General features: G+C 50.8%; 1 protein-coding gene across 1 annotated transcript in view; it reads right to left on the bottom strand.

The window, feature by feature from the left end:
- Positions 1 to 5,805: 5,805 nt before the first annotated feature.
- The window catches only part of LOC115314892 (ubiquitin thioesterase OTU1), a 43,477-nt gene continuing 26,427 nt past the window's right edge, over positions 5,806 to 22,855 (bottom strand). Inside the window, exon 4 of the mRNA XM_029974000.4 lies at positions 5,806 to 7,088. Within this exon, the coding sequence (XP_029829860.1) occupies positions 6,594 to 7,088 (495 nt within the window). The 3' untranslated portion in view covers positions 5,806 to 6,593. The remainder of the gene's footprint in view (positions 7,089 to 22,855) is intronic.

Below are 22,855 nucleotides of genomic sequence, written 5' to 3' on the forward strand. Positions count from 1 at the left end.
ACAATTGGTTAGCCCTCAGAAGGGCTTTTTTAGGGGACGTGGGGACGTTTTCAAAGCACCGGCTTGTGAACTGGCGCGGCCATTCCGCACTGCTCACATTTGGCGGTCGCGAAGAACACGTTCAGCCCGTTCAAATCCACGATCACGAATTGCGTGCAGAAATCTGTCTCTTTATCCTCGACAGCGACATTGAGGAGGTCAAACTTCCGTTGTGTGGCAGACTTCTTCGCGGTCAAATCCTGCTCCATCTCGTCAGCCCGCGCCGCACGTTGAGCAGTTTCGCTTGCCGTGTAGAAATGCGAGTCGAGTCGTGACGCACCAGGGTCAAAGCCGTCGTCTTCTTCGTTGCTCACATCAGGGGCGGACACCTCGGAAGACGATGCAGCTGCTGACACCTTGCCGCATGTCCGCCGCAAGCAACGCACAACTGGCGATGCGAGCGAAGTCCTTGTTCTACGCCCGACGCTTCCGCTTGCCGTACGCACGCTGCGTTGAAAGCTTCACGCTAGGCATCGCGATCACTACCGATGTCTCCTAAAGACGTCGAGCTAAACAAAGCAGGCGAACGCCGAAAAATAACGTGCTTCAAGTTTCAAAACGCAACCGCTAGCAGACGACAAACAACGATATCGGCTGCTCTCGACTGCTTCCGCGCCGCGAGGAAGGAGAGGAGGGAGGAGAATGACATATTTCAGGAGAGGGGGCATGCGCATCGGCCAATAGCGACAGCGCTCGCTGCGGCCCGTGCTTCTTAGCCAATCGGTAGCTCGGTTTCTTTCTCTGGGGAAACGCGGTATTCTGTGCTTTCCCCGGGCGGACGCCATTTTTAATGGCGCCAAAAATGTAGATAAAGAAGCAAGCTTTCGAACGAGACCAAAATGGCCGCGAACGGGCGCGCACCGGCGGCGCGCGGAGGGCGCGCGTTTTGACATCAGTTTCCTCTTTCGGGAAGATTTTTAGCGCGTTCCGCGCGACCTAATTATCGTTTTTTTTATACTTTGAGTTTGAATTACGCTATAATATTTTGAAGAGAGGTGCTTGGATATGTAAGGCACCCAAATACAGGATTTCTGAAAAATGAACTTTTTCGCGATTTTTTGCATTTTTAGGACCCGCGTCCCCCCTTAAGTCTTTTTGTATTTTTAAGTATTCTTTTAATTCTTTTGTTGTTGGTGCATCAAAGAGAAGACCATACGGCGTGCAAGTTCGTCTGCTCCTTGCGCACATCGTGTTTGCTCATCAGCCAGATGCGCCCACATGCTTGTCCCCCCCCCCCCCCCCCCCCCCCCCCCCTCCCCGGACCTCCAGCAATGATGGCGAGCGCCTGGCTGCTTCGTCATCGCGCTTTCTCCCTATTTCCCCTTCCATGGCGTGCGGTTTTAAAATACCCAGCGTTTATGAAACAGGAAAGCGTACAAAAAAAGCATGGAATCAATGCTGTTTTATTTAAAGATGTCCTACAAGTCTGTCACAACCCAGACTCTCGGGGGAACCCGCGTGGAGACTGCAGACGGCGAATTCTCGATTTAGCTGGCGGTCTGCTACACGCAAAGCACAGCCCGAGACAGCTCCGACAGCACTTATGTACAATGGATGCACGATGAGCGAGCTAACTCAAAATGAACAAACCGTCAATTAGCAACACCGTCCCTCACACCCCCATAACCGCGTGTATCAACTACATTATGAAATAAAGTGGAAACGGGGATGGAAGATGCATGGCTACTCATCCATGGTCAAACTTGATAGATACCAAGGTTGTAGCGCTGGGCTTTCTACGACAACAACGTTCGGTGACGGACTAAAGGGCTCAGGGGCGGATGCAAGAATTTCCTGAGTGGGGTCAGGTGTTGGTCAGGAGACTATATGTTTAGAAACCCCCCTCCTTCATTTTACGCCCTAAATTTTACCCGTGCAGAAATCAAGAGGGGGGTCAGGACATCCAACCCCCCCCCCCACCCCCCCTCTAATTCCGCCCCTGAAAGGGCTGTCCAAACGGGACACAGCACCGGAAGCGGAGGCTTCCCTTCGGTTCCTTTTCGTTGTAATATGTTTTTTTTTCTTATTACCGGAAGGAAAGCTACTTTCCGCTTGCATCCTTGGCAGGGGCTTGGTGTGCGCTCATCACACGAGTGCAGACAGCCACTCACACGCTCAGCTGGCGGTCCCTAATCTCCCGAAGACAAGGGAAACGACGACAGCGAGGAAGAAAGTCGTGCTTTACGTGTGGTTGATGTCCTCACTGAAAACGTACGAGCGCCGGAACTTTCAAGCTTTCCAAAAGAGCACAATTTTTGTTGTGTGTCCCGTTTGAACAGCCCTTTACAATGCAGCAGAAATGCGCTGCTTATTTCCAAAGGCAGAAAGTTCGCGCTGGTGGTAGAGCATTCGCGGCAATCGCAACATGCCACCGGCCATGCAGCTGGTCAGCATCACTTTGGCTGGGACTTGTCCTCAAATTGAACGAGTCCCAGCTGAATGTCTACACAGCACTGCTGTTAAACCGTGCCCCAGCACTACGGAATCGCTTCCTACGAGATGTTGCCCATGTAGGGTGCACATTCATGGTCTTGCGGGGAGGGGAGGCCAAAGAAAGGTCAGGACTATCCAAGTTGAAGCTGAAATGTGCCAGTGGCCGCTCAGTTGGATTTCTTGCCATGACAAAACAGGTTACATAACTTGAAATCACTTGCAAGCTACCAATCAATAGAAGTTCATGTACAGAGGCTGGAATACTTACGCTAGCGCGCCAAGCGAATCAGCTCTTCAAGGAAGCAAAAAAAAAAACAATCCGTTGACGCTCATCGATGGTGTCTAATAGCCTGTTGCTGAGCAGCAAAAGGCCGCACTAACGCATCCGATTGTCGGCATAGATGGAAAAATTGGAGCAAGAACTTTTTTTTCATTATTGATAAATGTATGAAAGATTTTCGGTTGTAGAAAGAACACCCGAGGCAGTTTTGTAGTTTTAATTGGAATACCATGTTGTGGTATTAGTCTCATCGGCAATTCGTCTTGCAGCGGTACTCAAATGAGGGTCCCCGGACCCTTTAGGGCCCGCGAAGGCAACCTAAGCGTCTACGAAGCCCTCTCTCATCATATAAATCGGGCAGTAAAATTTGTCTTTTTTTAAATTGATGTTTTGATTTCGGGGTTCGTTTTCTCATGTGTTTGTCAATGAGAGAAGTCTAATTAGCACTAGCCCTTAGTTATATTCATTTATTAAACCATTATCATGATTAATCTATACCTTACCCTTCCATTCACCACAAACGGGGTCCTCCGTCATCTCCGCCGATCCTCAAGGGGTTCAGAAACATCAGTGATTGAAAACCACTACTCCATAAAAAAAAAAATGGTTAGATATTGCAAAGCAATGCTGGCTCGGGCATAATTCCGGGAAATACGTAGTAGACAACAATCAAGTCGCCTGCCCTCAGAGGTGATAGTGGATATGCAGTCTGGTGCAATATCATGCGGTAGATTCAAAAGAAGTGTGATTTCAATGAAAAAAGGCATCACATATCCATTCCTATCTTTTGTGTTGTTTTTATCGAAATGTATCTGAACATTCCTGCTAGCTCTTCCTTGTCAATTTCCTTGAAAAATCATTTTGGACTTGTGAGAAATCATCAATAATCCCCTCCCCACAAATCTACTTCCAAAATTTGAAGCGCCCCATCGCGGCGAAATGTCACGCAGTGCACTTTGGGAACTAGTTGGCCACTCAGTTTCGGTTTCGATTGTGTAGCCTCAGTTCGTACTATCACACCGTGACCAAATGCACTTCTTGCATTTTCGATTCCGACTTCCCAAGAATTTACAATACTGTCATTCGAAAGAGATGAAGAAGGAAGACCGGGGCACTTTTCTTCGTTCCCGACATGCCAGATATTGTGCATGTGTACGCAAATGCAGTAAGACCTGGTAGCTAAGTCACTGCACCGTGCGATTGTATCTTTAAGCTCAATTTCAATACTGACTAGTACCGGTGAACAATAACTGAATTTTGGGCACTTCGAGCCCTACACATATTTTGTTTGCCAAATGTCAACTTCTTGTTACTTCATTGTGCGAAAAACAAGCTCCACCTTCACAGAAGTCCCAAGTTAGCGCATAAGCTTTTAAAGGGACACTACAACAAAATTTTAACGCTTATTTCTTGGTCTATTTGTGTTCAAGGGAGCATTATCACATCAGACACACCAATCTCTTGTCGAAAAAGACACGAAAAGGAATTTTAAAACGAATTAAACGATTAGCAAAGAGCACCTGGTGGATGTCGCTAACGCCTCGTTTGCAATGCCCGTCTAGGAACCTTGACAGATAGTGACGATAACTGTCTCGCCTCTGGCCACGACAAGAGAAGAGCTGAAAGAGGAACTCCCCTCTTGCCAAGACACTCTTTTGTGTGTCCCAGAAGTTACTATTGTCCCTCTACCAGATTATAGATTAACCCGTCACTCAAAATTCGTACAAGGGCAGATTTGGGGTTATTTGCGGTGGCCGATAGCTGGTGTGCTTCGGCTGCTTTCAGCAGATGCTATGAGCCAACAGGGCCTATCCAAGGCCGTGTAAATGTCACGTGACCTTGGAGAGGGGGCACAGCGACGCGCATAAAGCGTATCGCAGGCTTTGTCTACAGAGCGGGATTGGCTGGGATAGCTCGCAGTGTCCGCTGTGTCCGGACACAAGGTCCCGAGACAAACTACGTCACGATTGCGGTGGATGTGACGTGCTCTCCGCTGGCTGCTCTCCGAGCGTTTGCCAGAGTGGGCCGTTTCTAACGAAAAATACAGCCGTTAGGCTCAAAATACAAACGTGCGATTGTCATTTACGGATATTGTTGATCATTTTCAGCCTATTTGTGAACACGACAAGTATATTTCAAATTTCGTTGAAGTATCCCTTTAAGGAAACATACTTAATTCTATCTCACTACTGCACAGGGGTTCACGCCGATATACATTTTATCCAACGAATGGTGCGAATTCTTCACGCATGTGTTTGACTGCTGCTTTCTTAAAAACGGTTTGTATGTGTGAATGTGCCTTATATGAGCGGGATAACTTCATGGGCATACGTGATAATGAATTTGTAGAATGCAAGCGGGTGGGGGACTTCGTGCAGTGCTCCAGTCAGTACTGATAAGAGATAAGATGTGTGTTCAATTTTAGTGTTTCAATGGCGTCTGAATTTTACCTCGTGCATATTAAGAAAAGCAGTAATTGTAAAAAGGTATATTTCGTCAATGAATGCACAAAACAAGTAAAAACTTCCTGACCAGCAACACTAATGTAAAGGTGTGAAGCTTGGTGTATGCATACTTAATGGTTGTTACAGCGTGTTGACTCATACACAAGCAGCTTTGCAGCATCGAGATTCCCAGCACTGGATTGCCCACATACCTTAAAACACGAACAGAAAGGCTGAAGTACAAAATTACAACAGGCATGTGTCAAGACAAACATTACTTATGGTTCGGGCTTGTGCTAAAGCTTCGAGGCCTGACCACTTAGGTTAGTTTAGAGACCAAAAACGAAGCGCTCGGGACCAGGAAACATCAGATAACGGCTGTTAATAGTTCACGCTCTGTGTATGATTTCTTGTCGACGCACTGATCGAAAACAAAGCCATGCCACTCTTCTTCCTCGCCAACTAATTCCCAGAGTGCAACGCGCCCAGTGTTGCATGCAGAGATTTATGGAAGTAGTCTATTAGGCCATCATGCAATGCTCATTTCAATAAAGTTCTTTCATTAATTAATTTAGACACATTTAGAAAGAAAGACAATATGCAATATCATTCTGTATGCATAGTTTCTTATTATTAGTATAATTCACTTTGCTATTTCGGGTGCTTTCTGCAACTGTTGATTCCGCCCCACAACATGTTTCAACATTATTTTATTTTACCAAATATATTGTTAGAGTGTTTTTGATGCCTCATACAAAGGGCCTTTGGACACAAAGCAATACGAGCAGTCTTGTATATTTTTTAAACTAATTATATTCGGTCACAGGTTAAGAATTAAAGGGAACTCCTGCCGCCACTTTCCACATACTTTAGCAGAACGAATGCTGGAAAAGAGGCAAATTCCTCTCCAGCGTTTGGTCTGCTCAAGTGAAAAGTGATGGGAGGAGTCCCCCTGAACTCTTAACCTCTCACTGACTATAGATCTTTATACACAACAAAAAAATTATGTTGCCGCTAGCTCAGAAAAAAATCTGCAAATACTAAGGAACACTAGCAGCCGCTCCGCACAGAAGTGAGTAATCCATCCTCTGTAGCCAAAACGCTGTCCTTACGCCAGTGTAGTCCGTGGGTATTTCGTCCTAAACCGCAAATGACGAGAGATTCGGGCTATGCGCACAGGGTCGCTGGCTCACTTCCCAGATGGCTGAGAAATCATCCGCCAAAATCACCTTCCGAAGTCGTCTGCCAACAGTCATGTCCACTTCCCACGCTACACGACCGAAAAGAAAGAGGATCGGGAAAGCAGACAGCGAGAAGCCAGGACAGAAGCCCTTACGAGATTGTCCGGCAAGGTGCCATGAGCCAACGATGAGGTGGAAACAGCGCGAGTGATGCACTCAGACTTCGCCGAAGCCCAGGTGGCCCGTCTCGGCAGCGTGCTTCCTCGCCTGGTCCTGCCCGACGAGCCCCATGTCGCATGCGAGGCATCGCAGTGTGAAGTTGCGCACATCTGTGTACTGACGGCTGGCCTTGGCTTCCCTGGCCAGCTCAAGAGCCAGGGCCAAGACCGTGTCGTCGTGAGCCGAGAAGAGCGTCTGCGGCGGCCTTCCGGGCTCCAGGGGCTCGAGGACCAAAGGGTCGTAGTGGATGCCGTCGTAGAGGAGCAAGATGCGCTGGTCATAGCCTCGGTCTTCGCCAAAGCGGTGAAGGCGGGCGCTCTGCGCGTCCACGGCGACCATCTCGAGGTCGTAGTGGCGGCTGAGCACGGCCAGCTCGATGGCCCCACCCCAGTGGTCCTCGTTGAGGATCCAGGTGCAGTATTCTCGGTTGGGGCGTCCCAGGAAAGCTTCTGTGTATGTCTCGCGGTCGGCGGCCACGGCATCTGCTATCACCTGCAATGAGGGGTCTCGGTGTTGGGATGGCTATGGCTATGGCTGTTGGGTAATGGTTATGGCTGTGGCTATGGCTGTTGGCTTACTGCAATACTTTTGTTATGACTGTTGGGCAATGGCCATTGGGTTGGTGATGGCTACAGGGTGTCTACCAAGTTGACATTTTCAAATTCCCCGAGTTTTCCAGGTTTTCCCTGAGTACTTTTGTGAAATTCCCTGAGTGACACAGAACTTCGTTTTAGCTCAAGATGGGCTGACACCAAGTCGCCAGATGCTGTCACTCTCTAAAGAGAATGTTATAAAATAAAATAAACGACATAATACAGTTTTAATGGTAACGAGTAACTTTTATTAGATTCAAAAAGAAAACGGAACGGAGTGGTTAGTAAAATTCATAGCAAATAAAATATAAAAAAAGTAAACTGAAGTTTACGTGACCCGCCCCCTCCCTTTCTTTCTTTCTTTCTTTCTTTCTTTCTTTCTTTCTTTCTTTCTCTCTCTCTCTCTCTCTCTCTCTCTCCCTCCCTCCCTCCCTCCTCAACTCCCCCGTGAGGTCATGTGACCTCGGGGAGGAGGGGGAGTCATGTGACCTCGGGGGGGGGGTCATGTGACTTCAAGGTTAGGCCGACGGCAAAGCCGCTCAAGCCGGAAACAGGCACCCAAGAGCTCTCTAAAAGAAAAACGGAAGCGATAACGAGGAAAGAAAAAGGTGAACAAAGATAAGGCGTTCAAAGCGCGATTGCTCAATTTTTGTTGTCAACACACACCACTTAACAAAATCCTTTTTTTTTTTTTTTGCTCATTTTATTTGGGGTTGCAGCAGTGTTCGGGGAAAAGACCGCACGCGACCGTTTCAACAGCGGGCACTCTCTGCCCTCCCTAAGCGTGCGGGTGCCCTTCCCCTTTCGTTTGCCATCTTCCACCTTTTTGGTTTTTACTGTTTTTTATGTTTTTTTTATACAATTGCTTTTTCTCTGCGTATCCCCACGTATCCCCGCCATGGGAGTTATGGACGTTCGATACAAAAAAACAATGTGATTTTCTAGGGGATGTTTGGATTGTTTCATATACTTAAACAATATTTCGAAATACACGGGTGCGATATAACCGGGCTTGACTGTACGTTTGGCCCATTTCATTGATATCTGAAGAATTTTGGACTGTGAGAGTCTATCTGTAACACTTCTAAAAATAAAAATTAATAAATAAATAAATAAAAAAAAATTCCCTGATAGAAGCACAAATTCCCTGAGTTTTCCCCGAGATTTTCCAGACTATTAAAAATCCCTGAGAATTCCTGGTTTTCCCGCTTAAAAGACACCCTGTGGCTATGGCTATGCACAGTAGCCCAGGTAGTCAGAAATATTGTGTCTGGTGTATACAGTGTAGACCGCATACAACGCATGTCACGGGAGTCGCGAAAATGCGCACTATAAGCGGTACCGCGTTATAACCAAAACATCAATTTTTCAGGCCAAAATACATGCCATGAGACAACTTACCTTTGTAAAATAATTTATTTTATGTTAGATGAAAAATAAAGCTTAGTTTAAGGAAAGTCTTTATTTCACCACACTAGTACACTTCTCTCTCGAGTGTGTCACACATTTGGAAAGAAATGAGCGACTTTCGCCTGGCGCAGCCTTTTACGGCGTCGCGGGTTGCGGACGGACATTGCGAGCGTTCAGGATTGCTAACCCTAATCACTTTTCTCCGATGATGAAAACGCGGGAAAATTCGCATCCTTTATACGGCACTCGCCAGTAATACCTACAACTTGAGCACAGGCATGAAATGATCCAAATAAAAAGTCCGGGCGATGTTCGAAAACACAAATGCTTAGAAAGCACCACTGTAGTCGAAGTAAACAAACACGACGACACGGGCGTTTCTGCCGTCTTGAGAGTGCCGCCATGACATCGCCGCACGAGTAGGTGGATCTTCCCTCCTAGTACGGGCTGGGTTATCATAGTGACACACGACGAAAATTCACAGCCAAGGATAGCGCTTTTACGCGGAACGATGAGCTTCCACGACGCCGTCTACGCCGACGATCACAACCGACGCCATGTTTGCCTATAGAAGAAGCTGGCCCGTGACCGGCATGCAACGCGCACGAACACTTCTCTTCGACCTGCGATTGGTCTGTCATTGCGGTTGTTTCCAACTCAACGGAAAGACGCACGCACGTGAATGACACATGTGTGCGTCCCTCTGTCGCTATGGCAACTGAAGCCTCCCTCTTCGCTTCTTTGAGCAACCTCCTTGCCCCGTGAGTGCCGCTTGCGGCTTGCGCCGTTACCTAGTGTCGCACAGGGAAGCGTGCTCGCTGCGCCGGTCGGCGTGGTCGGCGGGCTGTTCCAGAAACCGCACTATAACCGGTATTTCCCTGCGCGCGCCTGCATTTTAAGCGGTATGTAATTACATGGAGTTCTATGGGAGGCGAACCGGTGGTTTAAAAAAGCCGTGTTATACCCGGTCCTGCACTATAAGCGGTTACGTTGTAAGTGGTCTACACTGTACACCCATTTTTAAGGTAAACAACAAAAAACAACATAGCAGCTTCCTGCTGCCATATCAGTTTCCGGTTTCCGGGTGTCTTACATGTTTTCTAAAAGGCTCGTGCAATGATGAGCAAATTTAATGGAGATTATCCAAGAATAATCGAGTTCACTATGAGTAAACATTAATGCGTTGACACTCGTTGATCTGTTTGGCCCGTTCGACCCAACAAATTGAGGAATATTTATAGAAAAGTGACGCGTGTGCCCGCAAGTGCAGACCTGAGACAATGTAGCAAGTTGTGGAGAGTTAAGTCGAGATACGACTGATAGTAAAGACCGATTCACAGAGTTGGCTTGACCCTGGTACCACAAGTTATGGCTGCGAGTTGCCAAGGCATGCACGGTTTGTATGTCGCGTTGAAGGCCACTCAATGATTTAACTGCCAAGCTTCGTACTGAGCAAGGATGCCCGGTGACCCGTGGTCTCAACTTGACATGAGCTAAGTTCTCAGAACGTAGTTAAAGGAACCATGCAACGATATTCGTTTGGAATGTTTTTTTCACTTTACACAAGCTTACTGGCACTAGTGGGACCCAAGTATACTCGCACGCAATGCCACTGACCAAGAAACTCCTCTGTTGCGGTGTAATTTCAAGGACAAAAACGAGTGCATTCTTTCAATGTCTCCTTCACAAAACTTGATGACATATAGCTGGAAATTGCAGTATCCCCCAATGACGATACTTGAATGCAGCTCGTAGATTGAACCCAAGCATTGCGTGAGCACTTGATTTGGACCCGGGATGATCAATGGCTCGGCAGGCATTCGGGTAGTGGCTCGGGTGCTGGCTCGACATTCGGGTAGTGGCCGTTGCAATAACGACAATAGCCGAAACATAACCATGTCTGGAACTCGGTGTGTGTCCTGTGCCTTGCCAACCCCAGCGAGTAGCTATGATCAGCAATGGCAGCATATAATCGGCTCCAGATCGCGTGGCCGCTTGTTCTGGCTGCAAGTTGAGGGGGTGAACGCTGCTCGTTTCTCTTAGTTTTTTCTGCAACTTCGCAACAACGTATGTTTCAGACGTCATTAAAGGCAGGCATTTGTTCAAAGTGCTATTTGCGCAAAGTAAAAAAATCGCTGCATCTCCCCTTTAAACACCACTATGTAAATTGACTTTTATCCATGCTTCAAACGGCGGCCCGGTAAATAATTTAAGGATTAGCTCGGAACGCGAGATACAAAGCACGGATGAAACAAGGTCGACGTAACGCACAGCTGTGTAAATTTAGGCGTGCCAGCTGAGAAACATGCTATGTGTGTGAATGCCCCTAGGTCGAGTAACTACAAAAACTCTCGACACACGAAGAAGAATAGACCAGCTCTCCTTCATGCACAGGCTGTACTATAACCCGTGGTCTCCCTGAACCTTCACTTCTCCGGCCCACTATATTTCCTCTCCTCGATAACCCCTAAAAAGTGGAACCCATTTTTTGCAAAACCAACACATTTCAATGCTCACCCGTTCCATTATGCACACCAGATTGGACTAGCCTACCCTCGATCTTGGTAACTAGTAGTAAATAAAAATGTTTTGTAGCGTGAGCTACACTGGCCGAGGTTGAGCAGTTTCGTGTAGCTCCTGGAGAGTCGTGCTGCGCATGTGCGAGAAGCAGTGACGTCACACGGCGCACAGCTGGTGCGCCGGAGCCGCTGCCGCCGCGTGCGCCTCGCCGGTCTGCGCATTCCAGAGGAGTGACGCGCCGCGTGCCCAGCTGTGCGCCTCCGTTGCGCAGTAGCCAAGTCTGACGCTGCACTGGATCCGCTAGATAGCGCCTCTCATTTTGTGCGCATTCGCAGAGGTATCAGTCGGGGCATACATATAGCGGGCGTTTGCCAGTGAGGTATAGGCATGGAGAAGGAGAGCGAAATTGCTGCTCAGCGGCGCAGAAGAGCGCAGAAGCTTAGCTCGTCGGATCCCAAAGTAGTTGCCCAGCAATTAGCGGTTGAGCGTAGGAAGAACGAACAGAAGAAGGCTAAACGCGCTGCAGAGACACCAGAGCAAAGGGAGGAACGTCTAGCAAAGCGGCGTCGCCAGGAGGCTGAGCGACGTGCCCGACCATTTCAGCAGTAGCAACAAGACGCCATCGATGACGTCAAGGCTCGCCGATTGACTGACTCATATAATGCGTATACCGTGTGTGTGTCATTGAAGCAGCAGTAAGCATGATAATCAAGCTAATCCTAGACAACCAGGAAAGCTAAGAATAACCAGCTGAACCTAAGCTCACGCTACGTATATCCTGGCATAGCCGAGCTAAGCCACTGCAATTTTTTTTGCATGAGATTTCTAAAATGCTTGAATAATGTTTATATATAATGATGCCTCCTCACCTTTGTTTTTTCCTTTTCTGCAGGGTTTATGTTTTTTAATTATAGAGAATCAAACTTGACAAACCCTTCCTTTGCAATGCTTTTCTCAAGAGGTCCTCAAACGGGCACTGACACCCCAAAGGTCGTATTGCTTTTTCTTACTTGACGGTGACAGCGCAGAAAAAATCAATCTCACACCAGACACTCAGGAAGACAAGCACACGCGCTGCACTTACAACTCTTGTGTATTGGACTACTTCATTTTTCTCTTCAATGTCTGGGTTGACTTTTCAGAACGTGATAAGTAGAAGAAGTAGCACGAAATACAAAGGAAAATATTAAAGGGAAGGCAAAAGAACAGTAAAAGAGAAGAAAAATGAAGAAACGGAAAACATATCTAAACGAAACACTTTACAAATCGTCCCTATCCCTCATCGCTATCATTTAGATAGAAATTGGAGCTCTTTGGTCGACAGCGCTATAGAAGGACTACTTACACACTTGTCCTTCAGCTGTGCCATCATTTCCGCTTCTATTATTTCTCTAGTCAATGCGTTTCTACTCCTACCTATTACAGAACAATTTTCAAAATGTGCTACACAGCCACAATCGCAACAATGGATTCCCAAGTGTCCAGCTACGACTCGGTGGGTGTTATAAAAATGCTCTCTTAAACGATCATTCAGACACCTTCCCCCCCGCCAGTCTGGCCTATATACTCTCTACCACATGAGAGTGGGACAGTACAAATTACGAAGCTCCTTCAGTACAATTTACGAAGCTCTTTTGGTTATTTTTCGAACAACCAACTTCCCGGTGTGCCGATCTGTTTACCTTCCTGCACAGGCTTAGAAGCTTATTTGGTGCTGAAAAAGCAACATTAATGTTAATGCGGTTACCTATCTTTTTTAGACCGTGCGAAAATTTATGTATATAGGGAACAACGGCCGTCCTTTTCTTTTCTGTATTGCATTTAGGTCGTTCACCCCATCTTATTCTCTTTAATAAATCCTCTGCCACGGCTGTAAGTAATGTACTAGGATATCCTGTTGACTTTAACCTGGCAATTTAAGCATCAAAGCTAACCTTAAGTGAATGAACACAAGACTTATTAAGCGCATTGGTGAGACATAATTTAACGATGCCTTGCTTAACAAGCTTGGAGTGCGCTGACTAAAAATTAAGAAAAGGTTTGTTCCCTCTCAGTTCGTATGACCAACATACCGTATTTGCACGAATATAACGCGACCATGAATATAACGCGAGGGCAGGTTTAGATGCCCTCAAAAAGAAAAATAAATATTACAGTTGAACCTCGATGTAACGAAGTCGGTAAAATTCGCAATTTACTTCGTTACATTGAAATTTCGCTAAATCGAAATTTAACTTTAGCATGCGAAAAAAAAAAAATTCCGAAACATTTTACGGGTATGAAAACTCACCGAAAATGACATTTATTTAGGGGCAAAGTAGTCCGCGAGTTTTGCTTGCGCCTTGTCCGACAGTAGCAGCGGCGTCGGCGGCGTCATACGACGTTCGAGCGCCCAGAGCGCTTGCACGGCATCTTGCTGCCCATGCGACGCCGTGTACCTCCTCAGTACGTCCATTGCGTCGAGCACTTCCCGAGTGCTCGTGATCTCGGCAGTTTCTTCAGGATGGCGTTCAAAACGTTTGCTTTCTCATCCAAAGAAAGAACTTTACGTTTCCTTATGGCAGCAAGCACGTAAGTGAACCGCCCGGTTAAAAAATAAAGCTGTTTAGTTTAGGCGGTGCCAATGTTTCCAACCTACACAGCACTCTTGACCGCACAGTTTACTTGCCCCCTTGCGCCCACAGTGTGCTTGCGCCTTGGCTTTACATCACGCTCGCAAGACGATAATCGGTCTTCTCCTAGATGGCACTGCCCGTGCGGTCGTGCCAGGGTCGCGCCATCACGTCGCTCACCCGCGTGTGACAAGTTGGTAGCGCCCCCCTCCAGTCCGCCCGTCTGCGGCCGCCTGGCTCGGCGGGCAACATTGTTCACCTCACCAATAAACACCGTTGAGCACACGCTGCTCCGGTCAGTCATCGTCCACCCTCACAACCAGGCTGCGTGTCGTCTCTCCTCGGCGGGTGCTTCGGCCTCTTCGTCCACGTTCGAGAAAGATCGTGACACTGGCGACGAGGAACCGTGGCACTGGAGGCCACCAACGTGCACGGTTCGGCCCACGCCGCCGAGAGAGTCGCAACACCGCCGCCCGCTCCTGTCGCCATGCCGCTGTACGGGAGGCTCGAGCCGTTCGACGGAGATGGGTCCGCCTGGCCGGTCTACGAAGAACAAGTCCACGTGTTCTTCCGGGCGAACGACACGCCCGAGGGGAAACAACGGGACATCTTCCTGGCCAGCTGCGGGACCCGAGTCTTCAGCCTCCTTCTCCAAGCCGGCCACGCCGCACGTCAAAACGCTGGGTGAGCTGCTCGCCACGCTGCGCTCGCACTTCAGCCCGGCGCCGTCCACGCTGATGGAGCGGTTCCGCTTCAACAACCGGAGCCGCCAGGACGGGGAGACCCTCGGGCAGTTCGTCGCTGCGCTACGAGGGTTAGCGAGCACCTGCGCCTTCGGCGACCAGTTGGACTCGCTACTCCGGGACCGGTTCGTCTGCGGCATCAACAACTCCGCCATGCAGACGAGACTCCTGGAGCTTCCCGACCCCTCGCTGGACGACGCGGTGAAGGCAGCGCAGGCGATGGAAGCCGCAGCAAAGGACGCCAGCGAGATTGCGCGTGCGGCCGGCTCACCGTCGACGGAAGCGGCGGTGAACAAGATGGCGACAAGGAGCGGTGCCTGCAGCCGCTGCGGTGCTGCCCACTCCCCCTCACAGTGCCAGTTCGTCCACGCACAATGTTTCACGTGCGGGAGAACTGGGCACCTCGCACGTGTCTGCCGAGGGGGGAGGACGAGCGGCGGCCAGCAGCAGCAGCCTGGTTCAAGCCCGGGTTCCAGCCAAGCCCGCGGCCAGGGTGGTCGTCGCAAGAAAACGCGGCGGGGACGAGCGGTACCAGGCCCGGGTTCGTCGTCAGCTAGGGTCCACGTCGTGGCCGACGAGCCGCAGATCTTCGACGTGTGGCATTTGAATAAACTTTCGTCTGTGCCACCTTACTTGGTGTCTGTTGAGATCTGCGGCCACCCCATCACCATGGAGCTGGACACAGGGGCCAGCGTGTCGGTCATGCCCGGGAAGCTGTTCAAGCGGACCTTCCCCGGCGAGTCTATCGAGGCGTCTGACGTCATGCTGCGCAGCTACTCCGGGCAGCTTTCCCAGGTCCAGGGTCGGGCCCAAGTCAGCGTTCGCCTTGGCGACAGGGAGGCAATCCTTCCCCTTTACTTAACCAAGGGGTCGTCGCCGACGCTGCTGGGTCGGAACTGGATTCACTCGCTGGGTGTTCGGCTGCCGGAGTACCAAGAAGCTGCGCTGCACGTGGTGAAGGATGTCCCGAGCCTCCTGACCGACTTCCAGTCCCTGTTCCAGCCAGGGGTGGGCACCTTCACCGGCACGACGGTTGGCATCCACGTACCCGAGGGAGCCCGGCCTCGGTTCTTCAAGCCGCGTCCGCTGCCGTTCGCCCTGAAGGACGGGGTCACCCAGGAGCTGCAACGGCTGCAGCGAGAGGGAATCCTGGTGCCCGTCAAGTCTTCCGAGTGGGCTGCACCGATTGTTCCAGTCCTCAAGCGAGACGGCCGCGTCAGGATCTGCGGGGACTTCAAGGTCACCATCAACCCCGTCGCTACCGTCGAAAAGTACCCGCTGCCTCGGGTAGAAGATCTCTGGTCGGCTCTGTCCGGGGGACAGAAGTTTACCAAGCTCGACCTTCGAGATGCCTACCAGCAGCTGGTGCTCCAGGATGCCGCCCGGAAGTATGTCACCATTTCGACTACCATGGGACTCTTCCAGTACACGCGCCTACCGTTCGGCGTGGCCTCAGCCCCAGCCATCTTCCAGAGAGAGATGGACAACCTCTTCAGGGGCATGAGGCACGTGGCGGTGTACTTGGACGACATCCTGGTTACCGGTACCGACGACGGGGACCACCTGCAGAACCTGCGCAAAGTCCCGAGACGACTACAGGACGCCGGTCTCAAGCTGAGGCTGGACAAGAGCGTGTTCCTGACCCCCAGCGTGGAGTACCTGGGACACATCATCTCCCAGGCTGGCCTGGCCCCGGCTCCCCGCAAGATTGAGGCCGTGCTCAAGGCGCCGAAGCCCAAGAGCAAGAAGGAGCTTCAGAGCTACCTCGGCCTCATCAACTTCTACAGGAGGTTCCTGCCCAACCTGTCGACGCATCTAGAGCCGCTGCATCGCCTGCTTCGTGATGGGCAGCAGTGGGCCTGGAAGAAGGAGCAGGACTTGGCCTTCCAGCGCAGCAAGGAGCTTGTCGTTAAGGCTCCAGTGCTGGTACACTTCGACCCGGCCAAGCCTGTGGTCCTCACCGTGGATGCGTCGCCGTACGGGGTAGGAGCCGTCCTGTCGCACCGGGGTCAGGGTGGTCAGGAACGCCCTGTGGCGTTTGCTTCTCGTCGTCTCCATGCGGCGGAGCAACGCTACAGCCAGCTGGACAAGGAAGGCTTGGCCCTCATCTTCGGGGTCCAGCGCTTCCATCAGTACCTGTGGGGCCGGCAGTTCGAGGCAGTCACGGACCACAAACCGCTGCTGGGGCTGCTGGGACCTGACAAGGCGGTCCCAGTGGAAGCCTCGCCTCGTGTGGTACGCTGGGCCTTGACGCTGGCAGCCTACAGGTACAAGCTGGTCTACCGCCCTGGGAAGGACCTGGGACCTGCCGACGCCCTGAGCCGCCTGCCCCTGCCGGAGGTGCCTGCTGCCGTTCCAGAGCCAGCTGATGTGTTCCTGCTGGAGCGGGCCTACCCGGGGGTGCTCACCAGGACTGCGGTGGCGCAGGCGACCAGCCGGGACCCGGTCCTGTCTCAGGTGGTCAAGGCGGTTGCCCGAGGGGAGGAGCTGCGTCACCAGGCGTTCAGCCACAAGACCGCCGAGCTGAGCTTGGAGCAAGGCTGCCTCCTGTGGGGTTCCAGGGTGGTGATTCCACAAAGTCTGCGGGCCAAGGTGCTGCAGTTGCTGCACGCGGGGCACCCTGGCATTGAAAAGACCAAGATGGTGGCACGGTCGCACGTTTGGTGGCCTGGCCTGGACCAGGACATCGTGCACCAGGTGCAAGGCTGCCAGGTCTGCCAGGAGAACCAGCGAGCCTCGCGCCATGTGGAAATCACCCCCTGGCCGTTCCCACAGAGGCCGTGGTCCCGCCTGCACGTGGACTATGCGGGACCCTTCAAGGGCCACTACTTCCTGGTGGTAGTGGACGCCTTCTCCAAGTGGGTGGAGGCACTGCCAGTCACCAGTCCCTCGGCAAGCGCGACCATTGCGGCTCTGCGGCAGGTCTTCGCGGCGCAGGGATTGCCGGACATCATTGCGTCCGACAATGGTCCCGCTTTCGCTAGCGCCGAGTACCTCGACTGGCTGCAGAGGAATGGGATCCGCCGGATGCTGGTTCCGCCGTACCACCCCGCTTCCAATGGCGCAGCTGAGCGGGTGGTCCAGACCCTCAAGAACAAGCTGAAGAAGAGCCAGCCCGGGGATTTCCGGACGCAGGTGGCCCGGGTACTGTTTCAGTACCGGACCACACCCCATGAGGTCACTGGCCGTGCCCCCTGCGAGCTTCTGCTGGGCCGGATGGTCAAGACCCCCCTGGATGTCTTGCATCCAGACCTCCGGTCCACGGCGCTCCTGAAGCTGCTGAAGCAGAAGCTGGCTGCTGACCGAGGGTGCCGTCCCGGGCCTTTGCCGGAGCCGGGAGCGTCGGTGTACGCCAGGAACTTCCGCCCTGGCCCACCCTGGTCTGCCGGGCGTGTGGTTTCACCAGCGAGTGCCTCATCGCTGCTCGTCCGCATGCCCGACGGGACCACCTGGCACCGGCACGCCGACCATGTCAGGCCTCGCCTCGGGACCTGGCTTCCACCCTCGGTCGTCGCTTCAGAGGACCAGCGTGCAGGGGGCCCAACAGCACCAGTCGTGGCCAGCGGAGTGCCACCCACCCCGGAGGCGACAAGCATCGCCACTCCCGTGGCACCAGTGCCACTCCCAAATCCGGTCCCTGCAGCTCCACCGGGTGGAGCGCGACCGGTTCAGGCAGCGCCCGGCGTTGCCACACCTGGCCCGTCGACACCTGTACCCAGGCGGAGTGCACGACAGCGGAGGCCACCTGACTGCTACTCGCCGGGGTGACCTTCATCGTCGACAGGCCGGGACTTTGCATGAGCAGACGCCGAGTTGGTGTCGGCCGTGTGTGTTTTTTTCATGTATTTTGTTTTAGAACAAACAAACTGGGGGGGAGGAGTGTGACAAGTTGGTAGCGCCCCCCTCCAGTCCGCCCGTCTGCGGCCGCCTGGCTCGGCGGGCAACATTGTTCACCTCACCAATAAACACCGTTGAGCACACGCTGCTCCGGTCAGTCATCGTCCACCCTCACAACCAGGCTGCGTGTCGTCTCTTCTCGGCGGGTGCTTCGGCCCCCCTTCGTCCACGTTCCAGAAAGATCGTGACAGTTGGCTCCTGCGCTACCCGCGGTACAGTTGACTATGATGATCAGTGAATGTCAGTGGTGATGCTGTTATGCCGTGTTAACTTTTTGCTCGGCATTTTCTGGCCAGCCTCGCGGAATCCGCTTTGCCGCATGCCTCGCCGGTGCTACCGGCGCCGCATCCTCGGGCAGCCTAGGAACGTTGGAAGGCCTGTCCCCGTGAAGTAACCTATCAAGCGCTCGCGTTTGCGCATAATTTTTTTTTTTAACCACAATTTTTTTGCGAAGTTGTTTTTTAGAGTTGATTTATTTATTGCCTTCTATGGCAATGGCGCTTCGTTATATTGAAATAGCAGCAAAATAGACTTCGTTATATAGGGACTAAAAATACATGGGGTCTATGGGCAAGAAATTATGAAAAATAAAATACTTCGTTAAATCGAGGATTTCGTTACATTGAAGTTCGTTATATCGAGGTTCGACTGTATTACTATTATAACGCGAACCGAGGCCGCGTCAATTTCTCGCACTCAGGGGCATAGCAGATGTGAAAAGTCAATGGAAATAGAAGAAACATTTGTTTATGTTTTGACCGCACTCATCCTCACTGCTCAGGTCCTTCCGTTTACAAGCCACTTGGCGACTACGCAGATAAGCAGCAGCACCGCACCTGCTTGTCTGGTAGTTCCTTTTTCTTCCGTGGGAGCTCCTCGGCAGCCCACAATCGAAACAAGGCACGAAGCAGAAGCTCCAACACACAAACACCAGATCACTCTGGAGCAGAAACTAAACAATGCGCAGGCAGAAAAAAGACTGCTGAATCCGATACACGATCACACTTCTTGTTCTGGTCCCTCTGTATAAACAAATGCCTCGTGTTGCACGATTGCATAAACGCGGTTGGTGGTCTTGGCTTGGCTTGTGTTGGCTTGGCTTGACTTGGCCCGGCTTGGCTTGGCTTGAATTGGCCAGTGCCCGCATTCCCGCACGGCGCGCGTGCGCTGAGTTTCTGCGGCGTGCGCATTGTACAAACACAAAAGCGATAAAAATGCCTTTTTATGTTTTCTCTTCGCCCCTTCACGTGGCCCAATAGCTAATAAATTCCCTTCCACACCCCCCCTTCTTTTCCCACCGGATATTTTGCATTGAGCCGGAAGGATGGCTTTCTCCTCTGGCTTTCTCCAGACTCGCGCGCCTCGTGGCTGAACTCGATTCCAAATATAATGCGAGGTGCGTTTTGGAGCACGTAATTTCGAAAAAAAAGCTTGCGTTATATTCGTGCAAATACGGTACATGATGCTCCGAAAAAATTAATCTGAGGTCCAAGAACCGCAAGGAACCTTCTGTGGGGAGCTCATGAGTGATTTCTAGTGAATCTATACAGGATTTAAAACAGGAAAGAACGTTAGAGACCAATATTTGAAAGTCATTAGCTGCACAATCTAGCACAATCAAAAAATCATCTACAAAGCGAAACACCTTCACAACAGAAGAAGCATCTAAGCTACGTGAAAGGATCCGGTCCCGATGCGCGAGGTAAAGGTTACTCAAAACTGGTGCTATGCATGAACCAAAGCATACCCCTGCTTTTTGGAGAAAGGTGTTACCCTCCCAACACGCAAACATAGATTTTAAATATACGGTGAGCAATTCAAGGAAACCACCTTGGGAAATTCCTGACGCGGTCTGAAAAGCAATAACACCAAAAGAGTCAATGCAGTCCTCCAAGCACTTCAACAGCTCATCCTGCGGCAGAGAGTAGTAGAGGTCCTTTATGTCCACTGAAAAGGCCTTGAGATGCCAATCATTAGAGTTTGTTAGAAACTTTATCACTTCGCTAAAGTCTTTTAGCATAGAAGGATCCTCAACTGGCAAGAGATTTAATTTCTCCGGCAAAAATATGGCAACAGACTTCTGCCACGACCCTTTGTCAGATACAATCACCCTTAATGGGCAATCTACTTTATGAGTTTTTGCGCAGAAAAACAGCTCTAAGCTAAGGTGCCTACTGCGTTCAATAGAGGAGCACAATTGTTTTAGCTCTAGCTCACTACATAATTTTTTTGCTTCACTTTTGACCTTGGTTAATGAGATACTAGTGTTACGCTGAAAACCCGAGTCAATGGCTAACACGGCCTTGGTTCCAAAAACGTCTCGTGGCATGATCACAAATCCACCCTCTTTGTCCGCTGGTACCAAAGATAGAGATTGACGCACCAAATATGATTCAATCTTCTTAACTGGTAGCATAGTTTTTTGAAGGGTGTGCCGATATAACAAATCTACTCCCTCAAAAGTGCATCGAGCCATCTCTGCTTCAGGAGCCCATCTCGACACTTGCCTCACAAATGAGAGTAGCTCAGGCGCGGTTGTCTTGGGCTCCATGGCAAACTTGAGACCAAGGCTGAGCACCTTATAAACCGCTTCAGGTAACGACAGATCCCCTATGATGTGGACTGGGTTATTTGGAACTGAAGTCTTTCTTGGTGTTATGCTGCGCAGCTGCGCCAAGGTGAGTTGCCATAGGAAGTCAGTATGTCTTTTTGTAGTCTCTGCAAACTCTCGACATCTCCTCCTTCCAACGGATTGACTGACGTTATCGCATAGCTGGGCATAAAGACACTCACGGTACAGACGAGCCTGGCGATGGCACTCGGGTCGCGAAATCTTACAGACTCTCTTCCCTTGCCCAGCTGAGGGAGTGAAACCAGCAAACAAGGCAATGACTTCTGGGGGGAGCAGATTAACACAAATGCAGTAACCAAATGACCTTGCTTGACAGACTGTGACAGCGATGAGGGTGACGATGAAGCAGGGATTCAGCGGTGAAGAAGTGAAAGGACCCGATGTACTAGAAATGTAACTTGATAGGATGGAAGCTTGGGCGAGTTGGTGAACCATACTTGTTTAACCCTTTCACTACCATGGACGACCTGAGTTCGTCCACACTGTTTGTACCCCTCCCCCCGAAGACGAGCTGGGCTCGTCCACGTTGATTTGGGCTCCAATACACTACCATGGACGAACCGGGCCAGTCCACGTGTTTCTAGTGAGCTTTGCCGTGGATAGATGGTGCTTCGCGGAAAATAAAAAACCTGGCAAATTTCTGAATTTGGCAGAAAATTGTTCCGACGCAGGCAACAGGGGATTTAAAAATGGCGACGCCAATTTCTGGTCGCTGCGTTCGTAGTGACGATCTTGCCTCAAATTGGGGCGAAAACGAAGATATTGTGACGTCTCTTCAGATTCAGAAGACGAGGAAATGAATCTTTCATCGAACAGCGAGAGGAATGCAGCTGAGTTATTGGATTTGAGCTCGGACAACTACGATTTCGATGAGGACATCGTGTCGGCATGGACTATAATTAGGGCTCCGTGTTTTTGGATAAATCCGAAAAACTCTGAAAAACACCCGCCGGTAAAAGTTTTGGCAATTCGGATTTATCCGATAAACTCCGAATTGTGATGTGCCCATGCCACCCCCCCCCCCCCCCCCCCCAAAAAAAAAAAAAGTGTATTTTTTTTTTTTTTACATTTTTGGCAGTACAGGCTCAATGGTTCTGGGAAAATGACACCATAATTATCCTTCAAGCCTCGCACCGCTGTCAAAAGGGGGTCTTACGACTTGTCTCGTCTAGAGTTCCTGTATATAGCTACCTACGATAGCAGAGTTGCACATTCAGCCTCGGCAGGTGGCCGTAGAGCCGGCTTTCCTGCACACCCTGGACGCTTTGCTCCTCACGTGACTAAATTTGGCGAATAGCGGCGCCGCGCGTGCCGCCGCGCTTGGAAAACGCGCGAGGAGGAGAAGGAGGGCGGAAGCTGGGGAACATACGCCGGGGCGCAAGCGAAGGCGGCGGAGCGACCGTAAAGGTGGCTTCCTTGCACGGCGCCGGATGCTTTGCTCCTCACGTGATGTATCTCGGCAAATAGCGGCGTGGGGAAAACAAATGCGCAACTCTGCTCCCCCTTCGGGGGAGCATATTGAGGAACTCTCGTCTTGTCAAAGTTGGTTCAGGGAAAAAGGTCACCGTACTATCAGTGTCACGACCAAATCCTCTCTTTTGGTTTCCAGTTTGGGCCATGGGATTTGGGATTTAGAGAAAGGAGAGGGTATGTTTCTGGGAGTAACAGTGAAAGCTATGGACCATAGAGATTGTATAAAACAGGGAAGAGGAACAGTCGAAACCTCTCTATCACATCCACCTCGCGCGACAGCGGGGATAGATTGATGGGATGACTACGAGCTTCCTTGCGGCTATCTCCGGCAGTTTATTGATTTTAAGGTATTGACGTTTATCAAAGCCACACTTGTGTG

This window comes from Ixodes scapularis, unplaced genomic scaffold (genome assembly GCF_016920785.2).
Source record: "Ixodes scapularis isolate PalLabHiFi unplaced genomic scaffold, ASM1692078v2 ptg003032l_1__unscaffolded, whole genome shotgun sequence".
Taxonomy (NCBI): Eukaryota; Metazoa; Arthropoda; class Arachnida; order Ixodida; family Ixodidae; genus Ixodes; species Ixodes scapularis.